Source organism: Callospermophilus lateralis, chromosome 8 (genome assembly GCF_048772815.1).
Source record: "Callospermophilus lateralis isolate mCalLat2 chromosome 8, mCalLat2.hap1, whole genome shotgun sequence".
NCBI lineage: Eukaryota > Metazoa > Chordata > Mammalia > Rodentia > Sciuridae > Callospermophilus > Callospermophilus lateralis.
Genome location: NC_135312.1, coordinates 94,726,043 through 94,754,026, shown reverse-complemented (window position 1 = coordinate 94,754,026; position 27,984 = coordinate 94,726,043). Strand labels below are relative to the sequence as shown.

The 27,984-nt window shown below is 33.7% G+C and overlaps 1 protein-coding gene and 1 pseudogene across 5 annotated transcripts in view; one reads left to right on the top strand and one right to left on the bottom strand.

The window, feature by feature from the left end:
- The first annotated feature begins 288 nt into the window (after nucleotides 1-288).
- Nucleotides 289-27,984, top strand: part of Rap1gds1 (Rap1 GTPase-GDP dissociation stimulator 1) — a 146,843-nt gene continuing 119,147 nt past the window's right edge. For all 5 annotated transcript variants that reach the window (XM_076863798.2, XM_076863797.2, XM_076863796.2 and 2 more), the window contains exon 1: nucleotides 289-450. In XM_076863798.2, coding sequence (XP_076719913.1) covers nucleotides 447-450 — 4 coding nt within the window. In that variant the 5' untranslated portion in view covers nucleotides 289-446. The remainder of the gene's footprint in view (nucleotides 451-27,984) is intronic.
- On the bottom strand, nucleotides 14,372-14,467 carry LOC143406605 (small nucleolar RNA U13; annotated as a pseudogene).

Below are 27,984 nucleotides of genomic sequence, written 5' to 3'. Positions count from 1 at the left end.
TCAGACGGCCGCCATCAAGCTTCGCTGCGGCTGTAGCCGGTGCGCAAACACGCCCACCCGCGCGCTCGGGCTCACTAGCGGCGCGAAGGAGGGGGGAAAAAGCGGCACTGAGCATGCTCAGTGGGGAGGGCGGGGCTCTCCGGGCCGCGCGTCTGGGCCGGCGCTCCTCAGGACGGCTCGGCGCCTCCGCCGCCCGCCCGCCCGCTCGGAGCCGCGCCCGCCGCAGGCTGCGCCCTGCTGCCCCGCCCCGCCCCGCCCCCCGCCGCTCGTCCCCGCCGCGGCCGCGCCGCCTGCAGCAGCAGCAGCAGCTGCTCCTCCCTGGCGGCTGCCCCCCGCGGGTCCCTCCCTGGCTGCGGGAGACTCGGAGATAGAGGGAGGACACTGCCGTGCCGCCCGCACCAGAGACCTTCGCCTCGCCCTGTCGGTCCTCACCCTCTGGTAGGAACATGGGTAAGTCATCCTTTCCCCCGTCATCGCCTGACATTTTTCTCTTTCTCAGTATGCTGCAGGGTGGGAAGCATTTCTCGCGCAAAGTTGCCGAATTTCTCAATTCCACGGTTGCGAGGCGGTGGCTCTTCCCCTGGGGAGAGTCGGCGCACGCGGAACGCACGCCGGCTGCTGGACAGGGAGGGTCCCGAGCCGGGGTGGGGTCGGCTGCGGGGCCGGACCGCCGCCCGGCTCCCGGCACTCGCTCCTTGCCTCCCCTCCTCCATTCTTCCTGCCGGTGCCGGCACGAAGGAGCTGCTTAACGGGCTCACATCCTCTGCCCCAGCCCGGTTGCTCCGGAGGCCGCCCGCTTCCTTGCTCCCGCGTCGGCCCGGCTCGAGGCTCCTGTCGGACCGCGAGAAAAGACCACTTGGTGTAACTTCCTTTCCTGTCAGTGCGACCTCTCCCCATCTTGGGAAGTGCTCCTCCCGGGGCGGGGAAGTGGAAGCAAGTAGTTTAGGGATGAATTTACAACCTGCTCAGAAAATATTTTCCTTGGGGGAGAGCGGACAGCTTCATAGTTTGAAATGATGACTTGTCAGAGGCCATGAGGAAGGTGAGGCAGGGTAGAGGCGCTAGCTGTTGAATTAGTGTTAGATGACTACAATGTTCAATCTTTCTCTCCTGGAGCCGTTTTCTTGGTTTCTTAGTCTGTCTACTGTAGCAGGAAACTGCGCCCTGTAACATATTGTTACCGAATTTACATGCTAGTTATTCGTTCCCAGCTTCCCCTGCCCAAATCTGCATAATCTGATTTTAGTTCCTTTATATTTATAGTTAATCTCAAAGAGATTGGTTTGGACGAGATATTTCAAAGCAAATATGTTTTATAAAAGTATACATAATTTAACACAAAAAATTTTCATCATGTATTGCTTGACTGTTCGGTAATTACAGAAACGTCTGATGCATTCTGCAATGTAATTAAGAGCTGAAAGTTTCTTTTAATAGTAGGAACTTGGAATACCTTGCTTCTACGTGTTCTCCAGCTTGCTTCCACTCCTGTCTATCATAATTTCCTCTTTTTAAAATTTGCTCCAATGGCATCAATCCACTTGGACTTTTCCCACTCCTTCCTTATATTTTAGGTTTGAGATGAGTGTGGCCCTTTCACCTGTCAATACAGTGCTCAACATGTCCAGAGTTAAGTCATGACAACTCAGAACCTTCAAGGAAGTCTCTAAAAATCTAGAAATGGTGTCCTGGAGCTTCCTGGAAAAGCAAGTGGTCCAAGCTCTGATTCAGACCTTTGGCCATAGAGTGGGAAGGAGACAGTGTTGCAGGAGGGGGTATGAATGAAAAATGCTCTAAAACCCTGAGTTTTATTTTCAGTTTTCCTTTTAATGTATTATTAATATGCTGAACAGATTTCAGTAAAAATGTGATGGCCCATTTATACATGCCTGTCTTTTTTCCAGGAGCAGAATTTTTAATGAATATCAAATCAGATTATTGAACATACTATGTTTTTCTTTTAAACATACAGGACACAAGTTTTGCCTGTAAAATTTTTCCATATTCTAAAGTGAGCTTTAAAAATCCATTTAATTAAAAGATAAATGTTGGAACATTACTTTTTGGTGGGAAAAATATCTGATTTTGTTGCAGAACTGGTGGATAAAAATACATGAAACAAATGAAATTATCTACTTTAAAGTAATCTTGAAATTGTTGAATACTGTTGTTTATTTTAAAATAATAAAGGGCCAAATAGAAATCCATCTCTTATTTTGAAGCATTGGTTAGATTAATCTCATTCCTCATAGTATCTGTACCTTGTTAGAAAATTTTTAGTACTTACATAATCTACCTGGAAATGGAGTTATGGGTGTGTGTGTTATGCATTTAGTCTTGAGTTCCAGAATATGAAAATAATATCTTTTTAATTTTTGTGTCTCCTACAGTGCTTTTCACTTAGTAGGTATTCAGTAAATCTTTGGCAAATTAGTTCTTAAAACCACCTATTATTTCTAACTTTTAAACCTGAAAGTATAGGCTGGCAACAAACATTTGGGTTGGTAGATATTATGAAGGTATAGAAGAAACAGGTATTTAGAAATATCATTGTAGTGTGGCCTCTCCAGATAAAAAGGTTGGGTTGTATTACAGGCTTTGGATTAACCTCAGGCAACCATCTCCTTCTAAACTACCATTTTCAGTGGTAATGTGGTTTGGTGTATGATCAGTGGCACATACAATATAATAAAATTGGAATCTTGGAAAGCAATTTTATATCTGAGCCAAGGAAGTTGTTAAAATAATCCATAAGATAACTGGTTAATGATAGGGGGAAAATTGCTTTTTAGTCATCTTCTCAAAGAAAGTGAAGTTTTTTAAAAAAGATTCTTATGGCAGTGATTTTCTCCACAGGAAAGTAAAGGAAAATTTCTGTATAAACTTGTGGACCACAGCTATTTTTTGTATACATTTTATTATAAGTTTAACATATTATTTATTAAATATAAATTGTATGCAGTGTTTTGTAAGAGGACAAAAATGAAAAGGACATTCATGTTTCAGGTTTCTTATAATCCTAACAGGAACAATATGACAAATACACAAATAATTATAATAACGAATAAAGGTATGAGTGATATAAAAGGCCTTCGCATAAATTACAGATTTGAGGGATAGAGAAGAGGTCTTAGAGAAATATTATTTTAACCAAAGATCAGTTACATTTCTGAAAAGTAGATACGAGTCTGTTAATTGGGATGGAGAGGGGAGAGAAATAACATGAACATAAGGAAACATTTGAGGAATTTCTGGGATATTATTAAATAGCTATGTTTGGCTAGAAGAAAATATAAGGAAATAATGGTTAACAGAGATGGAAAAATATTAATATATAACAGCCAGATAATATGAGATCTTAAAGGCCAAACTGAAGAAGAGTTTGGACTTAAAACATTTTTATGCAGTAAAATGTTGCACTTTATAGGGAGTAGTATATACTTTTTTCTTGCCTGAGAATACTTTGTAATTTCACTGTAGTGCTGTACACTTAATTCTTTGACATTCTACTTAGGTCTTTATAACTTAGCATAGTACATTTTTTTTCTCTTTTTAATAATATATGTCATTGGGAATTATTTTCCAGTTTAAGTTTTGGAGGGAGCAAAAAACATTCAAACCATTGCAATTACAAAGTATTATTTTGATTCTAAAATTCTATGACTGTTTGAAACTAAAGTTTGAAATATACTTAGTATCATTGATGTCTTATATCCATCTCAATATAACTTGTTTTTTTTTTCTCTTTATTGTTCAAATGCTAATTTACTTGATGCTGCAGTGTAAGGGTTTAAGATAATTTGTTAGCTTTGTCTAAATAAATGCCCAAAAAGTCATTTACTCTGCTGGTTAAGATACAGATGCTGGATTCAAACTGCAGTGTAATACAATTTCTTCCAGTGCATCTATTTATACAGTTGTTACTACAAGCATTCCAGGAGTTAAAACCAAGGACTGTAGTGATAAAAGGAGGTGGTTAAATTGAGCTGGTAGCTATGATTAGCTGTACTTGTAAATTCCAAAGTCCTTCTGATGATTTTTTTCAGTTTTTCACAGAGTGATTATAGGGAATGGAATGTATGTATGTATGTATCTGGGCTATTCGTTTTACTTAGCAAATTATTAGACATCTCTGCATGTATTAATTGTATAATTTTAAATAATGATAACCAGAGGTGTGCTGGTAAATGTTTAACCAAAAGCCCTTCTCCAGAAACACCAAATTTATGGTGGCTGTGAATTTCCTGTGTTGTAAATATTCCCACCATTGCAGATTTCAAGCTACCAAAATGGTGTCAACAAGTATAGAATTGGGAAGAGATCAGATGCAGCACATCATTATGTAGTATGTCTTCTGTATAGATATAATCTAATGAGAGTAGATAATAGCAAAATGTAAAGTAATTAAGTAATGATGGTTTTGAATATAACCTGTTTTAATGTAACTCATTTAAAGTATACAATTTTTAATAATAACTTTTAATAACTATCTCATAAAATTCCTAAAAATTTAGTAATCATTATCTCATGGGCTAGTGCAGGAGGTGCCAGTACACCATTGAGTTAGTAATTACCATTTATTAAGAATTATTAATATCAGTTATCATGCTCCAAATTTAATTTTAATCTTTTTAACAGTTTTATGAATTGAGTGACTCTCCCTACTTTACTGATTCAAAGAAGGCAAATATTTTTCCAAGGGGATAAATCCTCAAAAACCTAATACTCTTTTTCAAGTTTTAGCTTATATAAAAATCACCTGGAAAGCTTATTAAAAAAAAATTATGGGGTCTATCCTCAAAAACTTGGATTCAATATGTGTGGGATAGGCTAAGAATTTGCATTATTAGGAGGTTCTCAGGTGGTGTTGCACCAGGAATAATAGTAACCTACCAGGCAACTGCTGTCACACTTTTTCCACAGAGGGCCAGATGGTAAGTTTTTAGGCTTTGTAGGCCAAGAAGCAAAAATCAAGGGTATTATACAAAAAGAGAGAAAATATATGGTGAGAGAAAACAAATATCCACAAATATTTGACCAAATACAAAAATGATAGTATTAATTGAACAAAGTTTAGTTTATTATAATATAAAATGAAAAGACTAGAATGCCTTTGGGGGAGGATAACATTTCACTTATTGTGATTCAAAGATATCATCAGAAGGTAGTCATTTGTTAATGAAGGTTTATAATTCAATTTTATGAATTTTGTCTTTGAAGCATTTTTTCACTGATACTGCAATTACATTTAATTAATTAACTAATTTATTTATTTATTGTGTATGTGTGGTGAGCTGAGGGCTTGAACCTGCTAGGTAAGCTTTACTACTGAGCTACATCACCAGACCTACATATTCATGAGCATATTCATTCCATAGAAGGCATTTATCGAATTCTTTTAGATTCTTGATATTTGCTATATAATATGCCGATTAACCACTTCTAATTGAAGACTAGGTGGGAGCTCCTCAATTGGAATGTTAAATGGATTTTGAAATATGTATATTTCCTTTGTACTTGTAGTGAGGTTTGAAAAGGAATCCTGGAACTGTAATTTAAGCTTGCTAAGTATATCCATTGAAACTTTGTGTATGCATGACAAAACAGACAAATTGTTACTTACAGTTTGAACAGTGTTATCAAAATGACTATCAGGGTATATAGTTCTTATATATAAGCAGGATTTCTCCTTGACCTTAGGTCCAGTTCATTAGGAAACATTATCAAATCTGTAGCAATATCTAATCTTCAAATATATTTATTGTTTGATACTAGTGGTTGAAGGCATTTCTTTTTGTTCAGAAAATTTTGTTTGTATATAAGCTCAGAAAATCACAGTAAAGCTCTATAACTACTAAGTGTTAGGCCATTACATGATAAAGCAGGTCAGGATATTCAGTTTCTATTTCTGATAATTATGCATAGAACTGACTGCAGTTAAGTCTGTGTGGACAAGTAAAGTTCATTGGTGATAGTACTAGTTCAATGATACGTGATAGATTAAAATATTTTCCCAATAACAAGTATATTGATGAGTTATTGAATGAAGAACCATAGATTTTAAACACCTAACATTTTCACCAACTGTAAATTTATTTAGCTAGCCTCTCTCTGTTTCTCACATATTTTTGCCGTTATCAGTTGTAACACATCTTAGTGGATTCCACTTCAGGTTAAACTGAATTAGTATTTGCTGAACTTTGAAATATTTTTTCCTGTTAATATTCTGTGTATACTCTCCATGGAGCCAATTTCTTCAGTTGCTTGGAATTGACTTCTTGAAAATATAGCTAATATCACTAGTATCTGTCAACTCACAAGGAGTCAGGGAAAACCTCTTGAAATATTTTGCCTTGTTTTTATAGTTACATGTTGATATTGTTTCTGGTGTCCTCACCTTAGGTAGTTAGTCTTCCTGAAAAGCATTCTTTAAAAAGTTTATTTTCTCTAGAAATATTTGTTTGCTGTAGTCAAGTATAATTTAATTAACTCATCATAATGAAAAGTTCCATTGCTAGGATAATAAATGAGACACTCTGAAACTTCATAGCTTCATTTTCATTTTTCAGTTTTGTTTTGTTTTGTTTTTGTACTGGGGATTTAATCCAGGGGTGCTTTACCACTGAGTCACATTCCCAACCCTTTTTATTTTTTGAAACAAGGTCTCACTAAGTTGCTTAGGGTCTCACTAAGTTCCTGATTTTGTAATCCTCCTGCCTCAGCTTCTCCAGTTGCTGGGATTAAAAGCATGTGCCACCATACTTGTTCATTATTCAGTTTTGTAAAGAAATTTTGCTGTGATGAGATACTTTGTTTTGTATTTCCTCATTTCTCTTATGACTGCTTTCCTGTGTGTAGGGAATGTGATCAATACTTAATCTAGTTAAAAATGATGTATATTGCATTTTCCCAGTATAGCTACAGTAACTACAGTGTCGTTGCATAATAGATTGGCTTGCCATCCAACCCAATAGCAAAATAATCCAGACACCATTTTAAATGTCTTTGAAGCTTGATATTTGAAGTAAAGATATTCCTTACCTTATGATGGGGTTACAATGGTTTACTGAGAGGTAACCCCATAGTAAATTGAAAATAGGTTTAACTAACCTACTGAATATCATAGCAACACACTTAAAATCTCTCTTTATCCTTACGATAGAGTAACTGACTAAAACTACTGCTCACTGCTACTGCCCAGCATTGAGACAGTGTTAACTAGCCTGGGAAAAGATTAAAATTCAAAGTATGGTTTCTATTAAGTGCATATTGTTTTTGCACAATTATAAAGTTGAAGATTTAAATTGGAGACGATCTGAAGTCTTTTAGTTTTGATATGATGGTCAAAATGAATGTGTGGTATGACAATATAGATGGTACTTGAAATTTTGGCAAATTCTAGCTATGTCACTGCAATTTGTAGTGCATCAAAAAGTATGTAAAATTATTTTTCTGGCACAACTAGTCTACCCTGCCATTTATAAGTTGAATACTATCAATAATGCACAAAGGAATAATCTGTATTCTAATAAAACTGTTAAGACACTGAAATTGGAATTTCATATAATTGCACATAATGATGCCACCTTTTAATTTTATTCAACCATTTATTAATGTAAAAGACATTTTTATCCACCAGTTTATAAAAACAGGTTATGTAGTTTGCCAGCCCGTTATAAAGTAATGCTATGCTGCTTCCCTTTCTCTAAGATTTTTTTACCCTGTTTTTATGTAAATGAATGTTCTGAAAAATGACACTTGCTTTTTTAAAATTAACAAATTTGAACTAACCTAGTATAATAAAAAGAACACTAGTATAGCAGTTGAGAGATAAAGATTAAGATTCTGGGCCTGATACTGCCTCTAACTAAATGTGTGAACTCAGGGATGTCTCTTAAACTCACTGGCCCCCAGTTCCCTAATCTAGACAAAAACAGAGTCATGATGTCATTATTTGAGGCCCTGACTCATTCACTGTCTTTAAAGTCCAAAAAAGCAGTGATCTGAAGATTTTGGGAAAAAATCTAGTTTCTGACTTTTTTGAATAGCTCCAAATATGGCTTCCTAGGATTTATTCCTGTGTGGCAAAGCTGATTGGAGTTGAGTAGGGAATCCCTGGGCAAGTGCATGCACACACACAATCACAAACAAGAACTCACTAATACCAAGGATTCATTCCAGTAAGTGGGTTAATAGAAAACTCTGTACACTAACATTTTTTTAATTTGAGTTGTAGATGGACACAATATCTTTATTTTCATTTATTTATTTTTATGTGGTGTTGAGGATTGAACCCAGTGTTTCACATATGTGAAGCAAGTGCTTTACCACTGAGTACAACCTCAGCCCACACTAATACTTCCTATAACCTGCAAAATCAACTCATTAATACTGTTTCTCTGATTCATGGAAGTATTTGAATATACAGAAATATGAGATTTCTGTTATTGTTTCTGAATTGCCAAAGATTTAATTATATTAAAAATTGTGCTATATATGTGTAATAATAATTGTAATGCATTCTGCTGTCATTTATTTTTTAAAAAACCAATTAAAAAATTGTGGTAAAGTTGGAACTTATCACTTTTTGAAAATTACTTTTTTATTTGACAGAATTCAAGATTTATGGCAAAAATTCACAGCTAAGTGGGATCAGAAGAGCACTTTTTCAGACTGAGAAAGGGTAGCTGCAAAATTCACATCATCCATAGGGTAAAAAGCTGACTGCTTCCCTACACATTGAAAACAAGGCAGATGTCTGCTCTTGAACCACTTTTATTCAGCACTGTGTTAGAAAATAAATTTATTTTAAAATTAAGAGGTTGTGAAAAATTGTATAACTAGTCATCACAACTACCTATTTTATATGTATATGTACACACACACATATACACTCATTTATTCATTCATTCATCAGTCATGGTTAAACTTTATTTTTAGATGACCAGAATGGTTCAAGAATTATCTAGAAGTTCAGAGAGATAAAAGAGTATCTGCTCTTTCCATAAACTGTGTAGTTTGGCATGTTACTTAAGCTCTTTATATCCTCATTTCATATGTATCCTTAAAATATTATCTTATTGAATAAGAACCAAAGAACATATTCCAAATAAAAAGGAAAGGATGGGGGAGCTAATCTCATAGGAAAATAATATAAATTATAATATGGAAAACTTCAAGCTCCATTATCTAATAAGAACTTCACCACTTCAAATTAAGATCTGTTGTATTTTTTCTTTTCTTAGTTTTGGCTCTTGAGCATAAACATTTTCCTAGGAGAAGTAATGGCATGGCATTTTAAAAGATCATGAGAGTACAGTAGAACTGCTGGATTGTTTCTAAGGAGGATTATTTTCTTTTAAATTAGAAAGAATTTACTAACCTGTAAGAATTACATAAGAATTATATAAAATTATCTAAAATAATTTCAGATAACTAGAAGATTCCCTTAATTTGTGATATCTTTCATAAGAGGGGAAAAAAATCCCAGGAATCAGTGTACTTTCACACACAAAAAAATTGCTTTTAAAGCTGTGGAAAACCCATACCATCTTTTTTGTGGGGTGGGCATGGTATACTTGGGATTGAACTCAGGGGCACTCAACCACTGAGCCATATCCCCAGTTCTATTTTGTATTTTATTTAGAGACAGGGTCTCACTTAGTTGCTTAGTGCCTCGCTTTTGCTGGCTGGCTTTGAACTCAAGATCCTCTTGCCTCAGCCTCTTGAGCCACTGGCATTACAGGCATGGGCCACTGTCCCCTGCCAACCCATATCCTCTTAAAGTATTATTTTTAAACAAATTTGTTATGTTTTAGAAACTGTTTTCTTTCACCCTTTTGAAAATATTCCTGTTTGAAGATTTCTCAGATAATCCCAATATCAGAGCTGGAACTGATCATTATAAAAGAGCAAAATTTATGTTGATCTATATCTGTATATACACACATGTATCATATGCTTCATTGAAACATTGATTTTTTTCTTTAAAATTATAACATTAGGTTTTTTTAAAAAAACATATGAGTTGATTGATTTCCTTTTAATTACAAAAATGAGTTTAGGGGAAGCATGGTACGGTGTTAAGCTCCAAAGAAGGTATAACTGTCCATTGTGGCTTCTATCTAGTTCATGTTAGCTGTCATTTAAATCAGAAACACAAGACTCTAACATATTAGTCATTGCAGAAGGTGACAAAATAAATGTAGTACAAGAAGTCACATTTTCCAATTTTGAAGAACTGTAAAGTAGTATAAAAGAAATGATATAAAGTATGTAATATGTAATTATATAAATATTATATCATAATATGAAGAGTAATATAAAAGAAATGAATACCAGAAAAAGATAAATATCATTTCTATTCACAAAAGAGAAAATACAGACCCTTAAGAATTTAAATAAGAGGATCATATTTACTTTTTTTTTTTTTTTTTTAAGCAACTAACAAAACTCCTCCAGTATATACAAGTGCTCATTATTTACAATGATCTGGAATTTTTTCCCGTAGATTTTATTCTTAAGTTAAACACTTACTGAAAGCAAGAATATAGATATCCAGCATTGTATTACTTTTATGCAGAGATTGCTCTCAAATATATTTGTTATATATTTAGGTCACATATTCAGATATATAGACAGTTCTTACCTAGGACAGCTAACAAATTCATTCTTGAAAAGCTTATATCTATATAAAGCAAGATACAGGCAGTCCTTGCAGTGCACAGTTCTGATCTATACAAGATCTGTATGAGCTTCATTTAATGTGAAGTGCTGACTGCCTGTACAGTGGAAAGAGCCAGGACTTTGAAAACACATGTCTGGATTTATCACAATTTTAGCACTTATTCTGGGCAAATTATTCAGCTTCTGAATTCAACTCTCATCAGTTAAAATGCAGATGATGATAATAATAGTAACACCTATTTTCACAGGAAAGTAGTAGATATTGCATAAAATAATATCTACTGAGTTTTCATTTCTGTTTCTGAAGCTGTAATATAATCAATTTTGGAAAACTAGTGTCCAGAAATAAATCCAATTAAATAATATAATGCTGTTTATTGTACTATTTTTTTCAATACTAGGGATTAAATGCAGGGGTTCTTTGTCACTGTATTACATCCCCAGTTCTTTAATTTTTCATTTTGAGACAAGGTCTAGCTTAGTTGCTGAGGGTCTTGCTAAGTTACTGAGGCTGGTATTGAACTTGCTGTCTTCCTACCTTGCTCTCCCAAGTTGCTGGGTGTGTATGCCACCACAGCTGGTTTTATTGTACTGTTTTAAACAAATCATTTAGTGAATATTAAGTTATTATAGCAGATTAGATTTTCCAAAGGTGGCCACAGCAATCTCTTGTTCCACATAATCTGGAGCTTGCCACCCTCCCATTGAGAGTTAGGTTCAAACTCTCCTATTGAATGTGAACACACTTTTTACTTACTTCTATTCAGCAGAATGCCTCAGTGTGATGCTATGTGACTTTCTCCTAATATAGGTCATAAAAGGCAATGCTTACTTCTGCCTTGTTTATTGAACACTGGCCTGCTTAGAGCCCTGAGCAGTCTCAGTATTCTGAGGATGCCTTATTGTTAGGAAGCCAAGCCTTGTAGATAAGTGTCAAGTGTCAGATTAGCAATCCTAGTCTTCAAATCCTTCCAAGGTCAGTCACCAGACATCTGAGTGAATGAACTGTGGGATGATTCAGGTGATGCCTCAACCCCAGCTCCCAGAGTCATCCTTAGAGACTCTTGCTTTGAGGACCCAGACCTTGAAGATTAGAAATAAGCTATCCTCAATGTGCTCCCTGTGAATTCCTGGTTCATAGAGCCTGCGAGCATAATAATTTGGCTTCTGTTTTATGCCCATAAGTTTGGGGTGATTTGTTACGTAAGAATAGTTGGAACAGTTATAAAACCTAAAAGATAACATTTTCTCAGTAAGAAACAGATTGCTATTAAATTCATCAAAGTGAGAACTACCTGCTGAATAAATGTTGAGTTTTTCTTTGGTTTCAAAGGAAAATAGCCTAATAGAGAAGTTTGCCTAGTAAGTATTTCCCTATGGTTTCTTTACTTGTTCTTTAGTGTGACAATAATTCCCATTAAGGAGTATTTGACTCAGTTAGCAGCCAGGGAATGAACTGTTTGAACATCACTGTAGGTTTCACCATAGCTTTCTGATAAATTTTACCAGTTTTTCTAATGAAGAAAAGTTTCATTTGCAATTTTAAATTAATAAAAATAGTTATCATTAAATTTATATACTTTTTATTGAAATACAAGAGCCCAATAAATCTTCTTAGGAACAAGGGAATATCTATGCTGATCTCTCTGACTGAAAATTTAGTTATCCTTGAGTTGATTTTAATGTTTACATCTTAGAATAATAGCATTTTGGCAAAATTGTTTTAAATCGTAGCTTTCCTATCACTTTCTTGGAAGACAGTGGGTTTTCTGTGTTGATTACCACCGAGTGAAATAATGCTTTGTCATAAAATTACAAAGGGATTTCAGTTATATTATGATTTCTCAAATAATAAATCTAATGATAGGTGATCTAAATGAAGATCATCACCATGAGAAAAAGGTAGTAGGGTTGTAATAACATTGGGATTGTTCATGTGTTGAGGTTTTTGTATAAGTCTATAAATATAAACATCACATACACACAGCATGCCTCTGGAAGGATGCAGGAAAAACTCAATGCTCTTTATTTCTGGGAATGATCAGGGATATGTGAAAGTAATTCTCATTTACCTTTGCATCTTAACACTGAGGGCAATATTTGATGCTTGGTAGGCATATAGCTCATACTGTTAGATGAGTAGAAGTTTGGGATTATCTTTTCAATTTATTAATCACTTTATTCATAACATTCTTAGTCTTTCTCACATAATTCATTTTTCTAGGATGGCTTTTTATAGATCTCTATCTGTCTAGGTCCAATTAGAAGGCAAAATACACAGTGTTAGATTTATGTGTGTGTGTGTGTGTGTATGTATATATATATATATAAAAATAATCTGACAGGAAACACAAGGTTTACATGTCAGAGAACAGAGCATTTTAATGCTATTTCCCCAACATTCAATCTCAATATTTGGCAGTGTGTTAAGAACCTGGAGTTACCCTGTATATGTACCAGGGTAACAGGAGAAGGACCCTAAATTTATGACATTGGAAGCTTATGTTGGGTTGCTGGCACTTCTGCCCAGCCAAGAAAAAAACAACACAATCCTTGTCTTATTCGGTGATTAACAAATCCTCCCTGGGGAGGAAAATGGCATCTTTAAATTTATTACCCTAAAAGTAAACTAAAAGCAAGTTTCTAGGAAGAACAGAGGCTTTTTTTTTTAAGTTATTTTGGAATATCTCCAGAGAGGTAGACTTATCATTAGTATAGCTTATCATTTTCCTTTGCTCAGAAAGCCCCAACCATGCAGGCATGCCAAGAAATCCAGAGAAAAATTGTTTCCCAATACACAATCATTTAAACAGGGTATATTTATAAACTTATTATGCAATAATAAGAGTAACTATAAAAGACAGCAAACTCTAAAGGTAATCTAAGCCTGAGAGAGTTTTATCTAAGGAAGGGGAAACTAACTTTTTCTTGGAAGGGCAGATTTTTCATTAAAAGATACAGTTCCAACCCTCTAGATGGCATAGAAGTCCATTAGGTTACTAGGCCAAAGCTGGTCCACAGGCATCTGACCTACAGAAACATCTCTTTGGAGAATAAGTATACTAAAGTTGATGAGTAGCACACTGAGAGTTGGACATGCAGAAGTTAAGGCACCAGGAACCCAGCATACTTCTATGAACAGGTTTGGGTCAGAGCAACTCCGGGTGACCTGGTCCACAGGTCTTACAGCATGTGTACTTATAAGGATGTAGAGATGGTACAGGAAGCAGTGACCTGGGCTGAGGTGCAGACCTGAGCTGTCTGGAGCTCTCTTATTCAGAACCACTACCTGCGTTGAAAAGTGGAAAAAATAGGTGTTGACAGCCATGGCTTGTAGGCATTTGGCCCTGAAGAAAACCATGTAGCCTGAACAAGAAGGAGAGAGCCTTCCTATCTATTGTCCACTGTAGACAAAGCTTATTATCATGCCATCTGGCAAAGTTAAAATACATTAAGGGCCCAGCATTGTTTTTATAGAACAGGCTTGAAGGGTGAATTTGGATCTGAGAAAGAAAGAAATTGATAACTGACATTGGTTGAATCTATTGATTGAATTTTATTCTTTTTAAACTTAATCTGGTACATGATAGCTTTAAGTAAGGATGTTAATTATCCTTTGTTATATTTATTTTTGTGTGAATTCTTTTTTATTTCTACCCTAAAATATTATTCATTCTTCTTTTCACATCAGACAAGTCATATGCCAGTGCTATAACAAGGGAGACACCTCTCATACAGCAGTGTGAACACCCAGTCATCATGCTGATGAACAAAAAAGGATCTTGACCCTAACATTTCTTTTTACTTTCTGTAGCAATATTTTAGTATTATATTTCCTTCCTGAATTCATAAATGATATAGTTCAGAGAGTTATTATTTTATTAGATTTATAAAAGTTCTTAATGCATTGCTTAGTATTAATATATGCTTATATTAAGTAATATATTAAAAAAACTTACAGATTCACCTGTATTAAGGAATATATTTAACTATTTTTGCATGTAATTTAGAACTGCTTGTGCATATCATTTTTCTTCAGTAACATTTGATTACTCAGAAAAGTTGGTGTTTCCTAAACTCTAAATTTTAGTGTATATTATCTCTTCTCTGTTATTTATTAGATTACCAAGTGAGACTTTCTTACCAATCTTAATGAAATACTTTTCTGTATTTTTCCAGCTAAAGAAAGTCGCTTTATCTTGGCTTTGTATGTCAGTATTAAATTTTCTCTCCAGCAAAATATTATAAAGTAGGGTCTTTACTTTCTTTCCTCATTACTATATATAGTTAGTCACAACTTTGAATATGTTTTGGAAAGACTCTTACTCAAGACTGTTTGGAAGTCAAAATGGATAATCCCACTTTAGTTTAACTAACTTATCTAGCCTGTAAATATTCCTATAACATTTTCAGGCAAAATTTCCTCTTACTGAAATTGTTTTATCTGTCACTTGTCTGGTTTTCCTATGCTGCCAGGCATATCCTAGAGTTCGGGGTAGAACTTGGAGATAGGATATCTTTTATCCTTGAATCCAAGTGTCAGGAACCATTGCATGGTAAATGCTTAAGTAGTATCGTGAAGGAGTAGAAGCTCACAGCTAAGATAGTCCAAGAACAATATACTAATCTAAGGAACTAAGTGAAGCTAAGAAATAAATAAAATGGGCCTGGGGGATTCAGAAACAAGGATAATCAAATAAGCAAAAAAGCCATTTTTCTGAAATAATTCTGATAATAGAGTACTGATAGTGGCAAGATTTTATTTAGGTTGGCTTATAGGCACATTATAGGTTTAAGGAGCTAGAGCAGGGCAAATATATTTCAAGCAGTTATTTTCATTTTTTGTTTAAAGAATTTCTCCTTTTTTGAGTATACAATAAAGGAGGCAGGCAAATAAGTGAAGTTTGAAAGTATATGCTTTCCATTTTCCAGCTTCTTCTAAAATTAGTCTTCTATATATAGGTCATTTCAACAATTCTTCAACACAAAAATTGTTAGTAATCGTCAGGTTACATTTTTACCAACATTGTTCCAGTATATTTCTTAGTCTCCTTTAAAATCATTCAATATTATATCGAGCTTTGTAGATTTTTCTATATTGATTTTCTAAGTTGGCTTATAAAATCCTAGGTGTTGACCACTGTTTGATGTGAGTGTATACTAAATCTTTCCATTTAGGATACTGTTGAGGAAAAGAAATCATCTAAATATTTTTCTCGGTCATTTTTCAGACAAATAGTTAATTAAACCTGAATTTCATTGTGAATCACTGTGTGATTAAGAAATATGATAGTGTATTAATTTCTTAGTAATTTGTGTTATGTTGAATGCTAGAACTATAACAGCTATAAAACAGTGAAATAATTCTTGAGCTCCAAATGAAAAGATCTTTTGGTACTATGTAGAATAAAATTTAACAAACTGTATCTTGCTCTTATGGAATTACGGTTTAGTACTGTAGTTGTGAAGATCTTCTATCAGACTTTTGACCCTCTAATCAAACATGACAAGTAATACCATACAGTGTTTCTGATTTAAACCAAAATAGTTTTAACTCCATTTAAGAATAAATGAAAAATTACTGCTAAGAAAGTTTTTATCAGACTTCTGAAATAATTAGAGAAGAAACTTTATAATGAAATAAGTCATTATTTTTAGTATAGGCCATATTAATAAAATGTTTCTTTTCTTTTTTATTATTATTATTGTAGTGCTGTGGATTGAACTCAGAGCTTTGTACATACAGGGCAGGTGTTCTAACACTGACTTACATCTCCACCCCTAAAATATTTCTCAATCACAGCAATTTGTATCATAATTTTTAATAGAATATGCAAGAATGGTAACTGAGAAATTGATGTAAGGCCATAAGGATTTATTTTGCTTTACTATAGAGAATTGTGTGGGTATCCTGGAAGAATTTCCCATCTAATAGTTATAATATACTAACAGTATTACTGTATATGCCTAGAACTATAAAACCACCAAAATGAAAAGTATAGAAAATTCAGACTAAAAATCATTTCTAAGTTAAATTTATGGACTTATTTATGAAGTTAAGTTTTGGAATACAGTCACTTGACATAGAATTCATACTGCTTTGCTTATTAGGAGAGGTCAATTAAATTCATCTAAGCCCTTATATTTTATGAAGTCTTGTTAGTCTTCTTGTCTGAAGAGAAGTAAGTAATGTGGTATGTTCATTTATAATTAGCTTGTGGAATGAAAAAGAAGTACCCAGTGCATAACAGGAATGGCCACGGAGTTAAAATGTCATCAAAAGCAAGGCTTCTACATAAGTATCACTACATCATGTTAAAGTCATTGATAACTAAACACTTTGAGATAAAAGTGAAGAATGTTAGATTAATGAAATTTTATAAGTTGGAGTTTTCATGAAATAGAACAATTTCTAGCCCTGAATTTTCTCTTCAAATATTACTAATAGTTCCTAATTCATCAAGAACTGCTTGAATTGTCTTACAAAATAAACATTGCATTTACTACTTTGAATAATACATTTTTGCCAAAGTGTGTGTGTGTGTTCACTGAACATATTTAGTATTTATGTTAGGTTGTGCTTCTGTGAAATTTAATTATGGCAACTAATGAAAGAAAATGGCCCATCCACATTAGCTTCATACTCAATCTTTAATAGTCAAGGTTTTATTCAGTGACAAGCCACAGTTTTTGAAGGTAGTAATAAATTATTAAATTCTAAGTACTGTTTCTGAGCTTTCGTGTTTTTTTTTTTTTTTTTTTCCTGGTTGATATTTTGACAGCAAGCATCTACAGTGCAGTAGCAAATAAAAGAGACATGATTTTTCTACCTTTTTTAGCTGCTAAGAAAAACTCATTTCTTCCAATTTTGTTGTGTGCATTTGATTATTTTACCTAATCCTCAGAAATGCATGGAGAGTTGCAGTGGTATTAAGAACAGAAGTGAAGGTTTTCTTTATTAAATATAGTCCTATTTAATATAAGCATATATCTAATATAAGTGATAGTGTGATCTGTATTTGTTGATCAGATAATTGTATGCACAGGAAATTTAGCAGACTTTAAAACAAACCGATTCATATTTATAAGATAATTTGGTTATTGGTTGAATATGTCATCATTGTACACAGTTGCTCTTTTTTATTCTAGGCATGTCTACCTACACAAAGAAATGGGAAAATTTTTTCTTTCTTTCTTTCTTTTTTTTTGGTACTGGGAATTGAAGCCAGGGATGCTTAACCACTAAGCCACATCCCCAGCCCTTTTTATTTTTATCTAATTTTGAGACACCGTCTTTCTAAATTGCTTAGGTTTTTGCTAAGTTGCTGAGTCTGGCTTTGAACTTGCAATCCTCCTGTTCCAGCCTCCTGAGTTGCTGGGATTATAGGGGTATGATACCATGCCCAGCATAATGGGAAAATTTCATAATTCTCACCATAGCAAAATTCTAAAATATGTTGGAATAAACAGTGAAGTTACAGGAACTGTATGCAAGAAGACAATTTTACTGAAAGACTCCGATTATTAAGAGATCCCAAACAAGATCTGAACAAAATTAAATGCATCCATGTGGAAGAGAGGAAGATTAACAGTGAAAAATCCAAATGATCTCAAACTTAAAATACAAAATTAATGTAATCCAAGAGAGTATTTATTTGTTCATTTGGTATTTTAGTCATTCATTTACTGTTCACTCTGGAGTGCCAAGATGAAATGATCTAAATGATCTAAAGTGATTCATCAGCAAGATTTTGGAGAAAAAAATCTGAATAGCAAAGAAAGCTGAGAAAGTGGTGTCAGGACTAGTTTTATCAGATACTAGAACATGAAATAGGGCCAGTGTAATTATGTCAATATGATATTAGCATAAGAATGGGTATAGATCATTGGAATGAAGAGACTTCAGAAATATTTTTCTATATATAAGAGGCAAAGGTAGTAGTTTAATTTAGTAAGAAAAGGATGGAGTATTAAAACCTCTTGACACAGAAAATAAAATTATACCCCAGTCTTAGGCCATATGTAAAAATGAATTCCAGTGAATCAAAGACATAAAAAGTAAAAGAATCATAATATTGAAAGATAATCAAGCAATTTGCTGGGAATCCAAAAGACTTTTCTTAACTGTAGCTGGAAACCCAGATGCTATAAAAGAAAATTGCAGGGAAAGAGGAATAATGAAACTAATAGATTAATGATAGATCTTAGAAAAAAAAAGTTACATAGATAACAGACAAGGTTGATAACTATACTGTACAATAAGAACGAAACAGACAAACCTATCTGAGCACTAGGCAAAGGGTGTGAATGAACACTTTTAAATAAAGCTAATTCAAAAAGCTAATGAATACGAGATGATACTGACATTTATAATGGTTAAAGAAGTAGAAGTTAAAATAAAAATTACATAGCAGTCTAAACCCATCAGACTGTCAAGAAGTGGAAATCTGTAATATTCATTGATACTCAAGATTTAGAAAAAAATACTTTTAATGCGTAGCTGAAAGGAAAATTAAATATTCAGCCTTTTGGGAAAGTGATCAGGCAAAATTAAAAATATTTAGACCCAGATCAATGATCAAAACAAAATGCCACAAAAGAAAGTGAAAAACTACATATGTAAAGGGCTGAATAAACTGTGCTACCTACAACCATGGAATATGGTTCAAATAACTGAAAAGAATGAGTTAGAGCTGTATAGATTACATTGGAGTAATTTACAAGAGTTATTATTGAGGGAAAAAATGAAGATATAGAAAAGATGTATAATAGGATCCAAAACTCCCCCAAAGTCCTGTATATCTACACATGATTATCAGAAGAAGAAAAAAAGCATCAAGGCTTGAAAACATTAGTTCATTGACATGTGAGTGGAGAAGTTAGTGAAGGTAAAAAGGAGAAAGCAGGAAAGAAGACCAGACAAAAAGGGGAAAAAATATCACATTAATGCATTTTAATTTTGTTTCATGTATATGTATAAAAGAAATTAAATAACATTAAAAAAAAGAAAATTGGTAATAGACATCTTGTTAAATTTTTCTCATTTAAATGTACAATTTGGGTCACCATTTAATTCAATAATCATTTATTGAATGCCTGCTGTTTAGAAGACAACACAATAGGGAGGTAGTGAGTAATACAGTGATGCAGTTATTAATATTATATCAATAGTCATCAGCATTGGTTAATAGCTTACTGTATGCACTAGAGTCTGTTCTGAGAACATTATATGTATAAGCCCAGTTAATCCTCACAACAACTTGACAAGGTAGATATTATCTGCATTGTTTATTTTGTTTTGAACTTCAGAACAAATTTTATTACTGCTTAGTGGGACAAAGGGGGCAACACAAAGTTATCTTCTTGATTGTATTTCTTTATATCATAGGCCTCATTCACACATGAAAATCAGATACAAATCCAGTTCAAGTTCTTACTGATTATAATCATTAACATTTGTTGGGACAGCGTACCATGAATTCCACTTTTGTTAATAAGCCTTAAATTTATATTTATAGAATGTACTATATGTAATACATGGAATTGTCGTCTGCATTTTACCTGTGGGGAGACAAAATAAACCGGCCTAAACTTATACAGGTTAAATGTGGAGCCAGAACTTAAGCCCAGATGGACTATCGGGGACTGCATTTTTAACCTCTAAAATTTGCTACATTTTCTGTCTGTGAGTTGTTTGGTTATAGTGAACCCTGACTTGAATGCTTGCAGTAATGTAGAAAACAGTGAAATCAGTGTTATAATTGAGATATAAACAAAATATGGGAAAAGAAAGGGTATGATCAGACTGCAAGAATAACAGAGGGTTTCATGTAAGAATTTGTGTTTATTGGCTGACTTTGCAGAGTAATAGTTATTCTATTAGGAGGAGAATGCATAGAAAGACTTTTTAAACAGAAAGAAATTAATTTGCACATTTGTAAAAATGGAGGGGTGCCTGGGAAAACACCTAGTGGTACTGATGTGCATAATGTGTGACAAAGAGAGATGAGGGTATAATATTAGTTGAGGCTCTTGGTTTTTATGCAAACACAGTTTGCATTAAGCAGTAGTAAACCACTGTAGATTTTGAAAGAGTAGTGATATGTTCTGGCAAGGACATGTTTCTGAAGTTCTAGCCTGGATGGGTAGAAGAAGTTGGGAAGGTAGACAAAGGTTCTGAGTTATTCTTTATTCATGTACTCATTCTAACTTTAAAAGGTAACTTAGAGAATTTAAAATTTATATTAAAACGGGGGGAGGATGTAATAATCAGGGAAGACTTAAATCCATTCTTGGTCTTTAACTTCCTCAGCTAGGAGAAGTTCCCTAAAGGAAAGAAATAAAAGTTGTTTTCCCTTACATGTAGTACAGTTTAATGGAAGAGAAGTTAGGTTAATTTATTAAAAGATTTTTGGCTCAGACTGATTTAGGACCATCTCTGTAAACATATATTAAACAAAAATAAATAGAAACTGAATTATAGCATAATTAAACTGAATATTTCACAATATTTAAATACAGTGTTTTCTACTTGTCTTGCTTACAAAAACAATTATTTTTTCCTACATCACAAGACAAGGTTTTTAAAATAGCTTCACTCTGTCAGATATCAAACCCTTTAGATAAGTGAAATATAATATTCATGGGAAGTTGTTATTATTTCTATCTCCTTAAGCCAGGTGCCCCAAATTGACTTAATGTCATTCACTTTGAAATTACTTCATTAATGTATTGATTACATTCTAGGTGTTTGAAAACCACATTAGTACAGCAATAATTTTTATTTTACATTTGATGTGGATAATGATGTCAGGAAAGGTTTGTTACTAGATAGTTACATAAAAATTATATTAGCTTCAACAGTAAGAAATCTTTAATCTCTTTTTAAAGTATATTGCTATTAGTGAATGGCTATAGATTTAGGTGGGGAATGGTGATATTTGAAGAGGGAATTAAATAGGCCTTGAACTTTCACAAGCTCAGTTTGCAGTTCTTGTCCTGTATTTGCTAGCTTTGGTAGTTTTTTTGTTTGTTTGTTTGTTTTTGTTTTTGTTTTGTACTGGGGATTGAACCTGGGGCACTTAACCCTTAAGCCACAAAACCATATCCCCTAGCCCTTTTTATTTTTTATTTTGAGACAGGATCTCACTAAGTTGCTGAGGCTGCCCTTGAACTTGTGGCTCTCCTGCCTTAGCTTCCCAAACCACTGGGATTTACAGGCATGTGCCACTGAGCCCAGCTCCTGTGCGTTTTTAATCATTAAATATAAAGTAGTTGTCCAAAGATGACACACACCTTTCCATCCATCCATTCACCTAGCATGTAATAAAATGATAAGAGTTTATTAACATTTTAAAACATTATATTGTAGATCGAACAACTTTGAAAATACAGCTATCATTTCTGGTTGATGTCAAGAAGATAAAGTAGAAAATACACAGATAACATAAAGAATTAAAAGATTTATTAACTTACCATGACACTACCTTATATTGAAACTGGTCCTTTAGAACAGTCTTTTGCTTATAATCAAGTTCATTTGATGATGGTGATGATCAAGTTCATTTGATGCTCTTACTTACAGTTAAGTTATTAAATATTAAAATAGCCTGATTTTTCAATCAGTTTTTTTTAGATTGATATTAAGAGAGGAATTGATAACTGTAGAAATTTAGGTCTTATTAAAACCCTTTGATGGTAATAAACACACACTGACTAATGAATAATTTTCAGTTTCTGGTTTAGAGACAAGAGAGTTTGGAAGATAAAAAGACTCTGGTGCTTAATGTCATACAGTATTATGAAAGGGAAGAAGGCTTGGGAAGGGTTCTTTGAAATTTCTAGTAGAAAAGTATAGCTGTGACTTTAACAGGGATTTCTGGAAAACACTTAACCAGGTTTATTAGAAGTTACCAGCAGTCAGATTTTAGCCAAATGTAACAAGGCCTAAACTGTGGCTATTCGTTATATTAATGAGTAGATAAAAGCAAGTAGTCTGTCCAGCTGGATATAGGAAGGAGGGACAGAAGGAAATATATCATCGCTCTGATGTACGCTCAGTTCTGCCTAACATTAAAGGGAAAGAAAGAGAAGGGAAGCTGGTGAAGATGTCCAAGAACAAAAGTGTTCAGAGACTGGCATTTGTGAAGTTAAAAGTGCTTCAAAAATGGAAAGGAGGATCACAATTGCTGTAAAAATACCAAATAAAATGATTGAGGAAAATCTATTGGTTTTTGTGTGTAGATCATTTTAGACTTTGACTAGAGAAATCGTGAGAGTTTCAGAGGACTTGATTAGATTGTGACTTTAGAAGCAATTAATCAATTAAGAAGTAGGGGACTTGGAATTAATGACCAAGTCAGCTTTGCTTGAAATCAAGTCTTATGTTGTCCTGGAAAGAGATACTTTAAGAAAACATAATATGTTTTTGTTATTAATACTTCTTTAACTGGGGGTGTAGCTCAGTGATTGAGCTACACTTGCCTAGCATGCACAAGGCCCCAGCATTGCAAATGCAAACGAAAAGCCCTACAAAAATTAAAAGAGGGGGAAAGCACTTTATGTTGAAACCTTCCATGGACATTATCCTTTTCTTTCTCTACTTACTGCCTCACTGATAGCTAGAGGCTGGAGAAATTTTCATTAGAACAGTTCTAGTATCTTAAATTAAGCAAATGCAAAATACAGATTTAGGTGAAAAATAATTTGAATGGTACGGATTCATGACAAATTTACTGTCATGGTTTGGAGGAGTTCTAAAGTTATTCCATAAAAAGGGGGGGAAATGCCTTTTTTTCCTTACCCAAGTTCAGAACACTGGAATTATAAGCAAAGGAATCATTTGCTAGAATTTAGAATATCTGCTTTAAAATGGATACATATCATATATTAGTATGTCATATAGAATTGCTGATCACTGCTGAATTACATATTTACCAGTTTTGTCACTGGCACATCTGGACAGCCAAAGGTAGGGAGGAACAGAAATTCTTGCTCCTTTTGAAAGAATACAATCCAGAAGGAACTGAGCTTTTCATGTCGTCTCTTCATCCTTCATCTGTCTATCCATCTATTTACTTTTTGAGATGGGATCTTACTGTGTTGCCCAGACTGGTCTGAAACTCCTGGGCTCAAGTGATCCTCCTGCCTCAAGCTCCTGAGTAGCAGAGACTACAGGTGCATATTACATCATCGACCTTCTTCTTAATTTTTTAATCCCATAAGTTATTCCTCTTCTGAGGAAGGGGGCAGGAGGAGCAATTTGTCAAGTAAGGAGGAAGAAAAGGCTGGGAATGTCACTGACAGAAATTTCTCCATGGGGAAGCTTAAGGCCAGTGAGAAATAATTTGTCCCCTATTCATTTTATTTTCTAATATGCTATTTTAAAATTGAGATATAAGTCACATATACTAAAATGCATAGATTTTAAATGTACTACTGGATGACTTTTGACAAATTTACTCTTGTAATCAAGATATGGAACATTCTAACACTATTTAATAAATAGATTCATGGTAAAATTTCTTTTAGGTACTGACCTGTTAGTTCATTTAAACTACTATATTAAATTTTTTTTAAATTAATTTTTATTGTAGGTTGTTCAAAACATTACATAGTTCTTGATATATCATATTTCACACTTTGATTCAAGTGGGATATGAGCTCCCATTTTTACCCCATATACAGATTGCAGAATCACATCAGTTGCACAACCATTGATTTACATATTGCCATTCTGGTGACTGAAGGCAGCAGAATACTATATTAAATTTGTTCTGTTGATGGCTTTGGTTGTCTAATGAGGAATTTAATGAACTATCCCTAAAAAGTTTCCATATGACTAATACGTGAATAATTATTTCCTTAGATTACATTTTTACTGATTAGGAATTTTTTTTAAATGAATATTTTTATGTAGATTTTAATTATAATATTTTATATTCCTAAATGCCCAAATTGACTTTAGTGATCTCTTCCTATCCTAAAATCTAAGACTATTTTTAATACCATGGAGTGCACAGTAAGTACTAACAAGTAACATTTGCCATTCTTGCCCTATTGGAATACTTTGGCTCTTGAGAATGTGATACAGAGGATAGTAACTAGACCCTTTCTGAAAATGAGTTTATCTCCTTAGTCACTCAATTCATGTAATGAATGTTTAGTGGACACCTTAGGTGTGCTCAGTGATAGGTGTAGTGCAGTGACTATGATAAAGAACTGCCCATACATTATAGTAGGGGAATATATATTAACAATTAATATTTAAAAATTACAAGTCGTGAATAGTATTGTGAAGGTTAGGTGCATATGTTAGGAGTGACCCTGAAGGGTTAACAAAAAGGGAGAAGACTACAGGTGGAATGTGCTTGGGTAGTCTCTGAGTTGATGACAGGTAGACTGAAACTTGATGATAGGGATATCAAGCTCAGAGCATTGGGGATGGGATGAATTAAAGACACCAGGTGCCAACATATAGGTTGTCTGCAAGGTGGGGCATGGAGGTACTTATGATAAATTAGAAAGCAACTTGGGAGAAGAAATTATAAGATGATAAATTTAATATGGGACCTTCTCAGTTTGTCATGGTGATGAAATATCTAAGGAGACATTTTTACTTAGTAGGAGATATCAGAGAGAAAACAGGATCAAAGGTTATGTTCGAAACTGAGCATTTTCTTTTTTCATTTTTTTACATGAGCTCTATTATTATTATTATTATTATTGCCTTACAATTCTTAATACACCTTTATACCACAATTTATCATATCTCTGTATACAAGATATGTTGACACCAAATTCACATCTTCATACATGTATTTTGTATAATGATGAGGGTCTCCTTTTTCCTGCCCACCTCTCTTCTCTATCTAAAGGTAATCTTTTTCCCATGGAAACTGAGCATTTTAAATCAGTGAATTCATGTTTATTGAATGACTCTAACATATTACATTACTCGGTATTTTGCAAATTTAAATTGTTTCTTTAAAACTGTTCTTATTGATTTTTCTTCATAAATGTAACATGTTACATTTAGATATTTATTTTCAAAATATTCTCTGGTAGAATCTAATATGGTAATTTACAAATTGGTACTTGGTAAGTACATAAGGGAAACAGTAGGGCATATGGGTTAAGAGAATGTACCCTGCAGTCAGTGCTTTGATTTGCCTTGAATCTTCGCTTTCTACTAACTGTGTGATTTGGGGGAGAAATTATCTCTCTTCCTATGTCTCCCTTTATAAACTGTATAAGAGTAAAAGGAGTCAAATACTAGTACAGTCTACCTTAGGGTTTTGTACAGATCAAATAAGCAGTGCTTAGACAAGTAAAATGAGTATAAGGATACACTTATATTCTACTTTAGGCTTATGGTGCAAACCAGGTAAAACAGTACATTTAAAGCATAGAAAAATATTCAATAGACTTTTTGTGTATTTGTTTGTTTGGTTCATTTTGTACTGCTCAGGAATGAAACTAGGACCTCATGCGTGAAGGCAAGCACACTACCAATCAGCTAATCTGTAGCCCATCAATAAGTCTTGATTTTATAACTTCTTGACTGATAGTTTTGATAAATTGCTATCATTTGGCTACATTGTCTTAGTTTTCATCGGTGTTGTGATAATTACTTTTTTGATTTTTAAAATATGAACTTATGTATTATACATTTAAAAATCAACTTTATATCTACTTAATACTAGTGAACAAGTATACTTGAAATATGATGTCCTTCAACTTCTTTTAGCTTATAAGCGATAAGAGATATATGTGGATATAATTTTCTTTTTCTTTAGAAAAAGATCAGTTTCTCAAAACTGTCTGGTCCTTTTAAGGAAATAACATACTAATCTTGGTTGTGAATGATAGCATGAGGTTTTTAAGTAAGAGTCAGTTTAGGATTGCTACATTAGAGACTTTACTAGACATAACTAGAGGATGTTAGTATTATTTGATGTGAATTTTTAAATCTGTTTTTTTCCCAGGGGCAAAAAGCAGATTCAAAAATTATCTCTTCCTTTATAATAGAATTCCATCAAATTTTTAAAATTGTCATGAAATTTTTAAAATTGTCATGAGCTATCAATTTACAGAAATCTATTAAAATGTAACCGATGTGATTCTGCAATCTATATTTGGGGTAAAAATGGGAGTTCATAATCCACTTGACTCTACTGTGTGAAATATGATATGTCAAGAGCTTTGTAGTATTTTGAACAAACAATAAAAAAATACAAATAAATAAATAAATAAATAAATAAATAAAATGTGTACCTTACTTAGAGATGTGTGAAAACAGCAAACCCGGGGTTCTTGGGTATCCTATTTTGAGACCCTTGAGGTCAGAACTATTTGCTTAGAACATTATTTGTCTTTTTCACTGTGTTGATATTTGCACTGACAATGGTACAAAAACAATTATGGATTTAAAAAATTGCTGATGCTTTAGTATGCATCAATCAGGGTAGCAACACCAGATTGTACTGGTAGTTACTATATTCTTTTCTATTATAAACTTAAAATTAAAAGAAAAATACTAGTTTTACTTGAAGAATATCCCTGATAGGGTAGGAAAAAATATATTTTAAAACCTCAAAACCTTTTGAGGATGCATTTTAAAAATATTCTGTGGGATAAAATTGGAAGGGTGCATAATCTTTGCATTGTGAAAACTGACAGTTGTGAAGAAAATCACTTGTGCTGTTTTTGAATTGTGAACTGATTGAAGTACTTTTTTCCCCATAGAATATCATTTTTTATGTGAGAGAATTGACAAATTGGTTTTTGGCTTGGCAGACATTTTTTTCACAAATAAATAAATTCAGTTTGTCATTTAAGGAAGAAAACCTTGATAGTATTTGTTGCTGGTGTTAAACTGAAGTTTTCAGGAGAAAACTAGAATTTTGGAAAACTTGCATCACCTTAAGCTTGACATCTTTTCAATACTTAAGGTTGTTTTAGAAATAGAGTAGTGTTAATATCAACAAGTGTGAGATTTTGAGATAGTACAATGAGACAAACATGTCAGTATTTAGAAGATGTGTAACTCAATTTTCTAAAGGACTAATGCATGATAATATATTGTCTTTTACGTATAAAAGATTCTAAACGTAAGAGACAATGGATTTTATTCTAACAGTTGAAAATGTTTGTGGATATTGTTTGTGATTTCACATGGCAACTAACTTTTAAAAAACTAGCACCTATCAAGTTTTGGTATAATATCAAAGAATATCCATAATTACCTGAAAGGGCTATCAAATAATGTCCTGTTTTCCAACTGTGCATGTTTGTGAA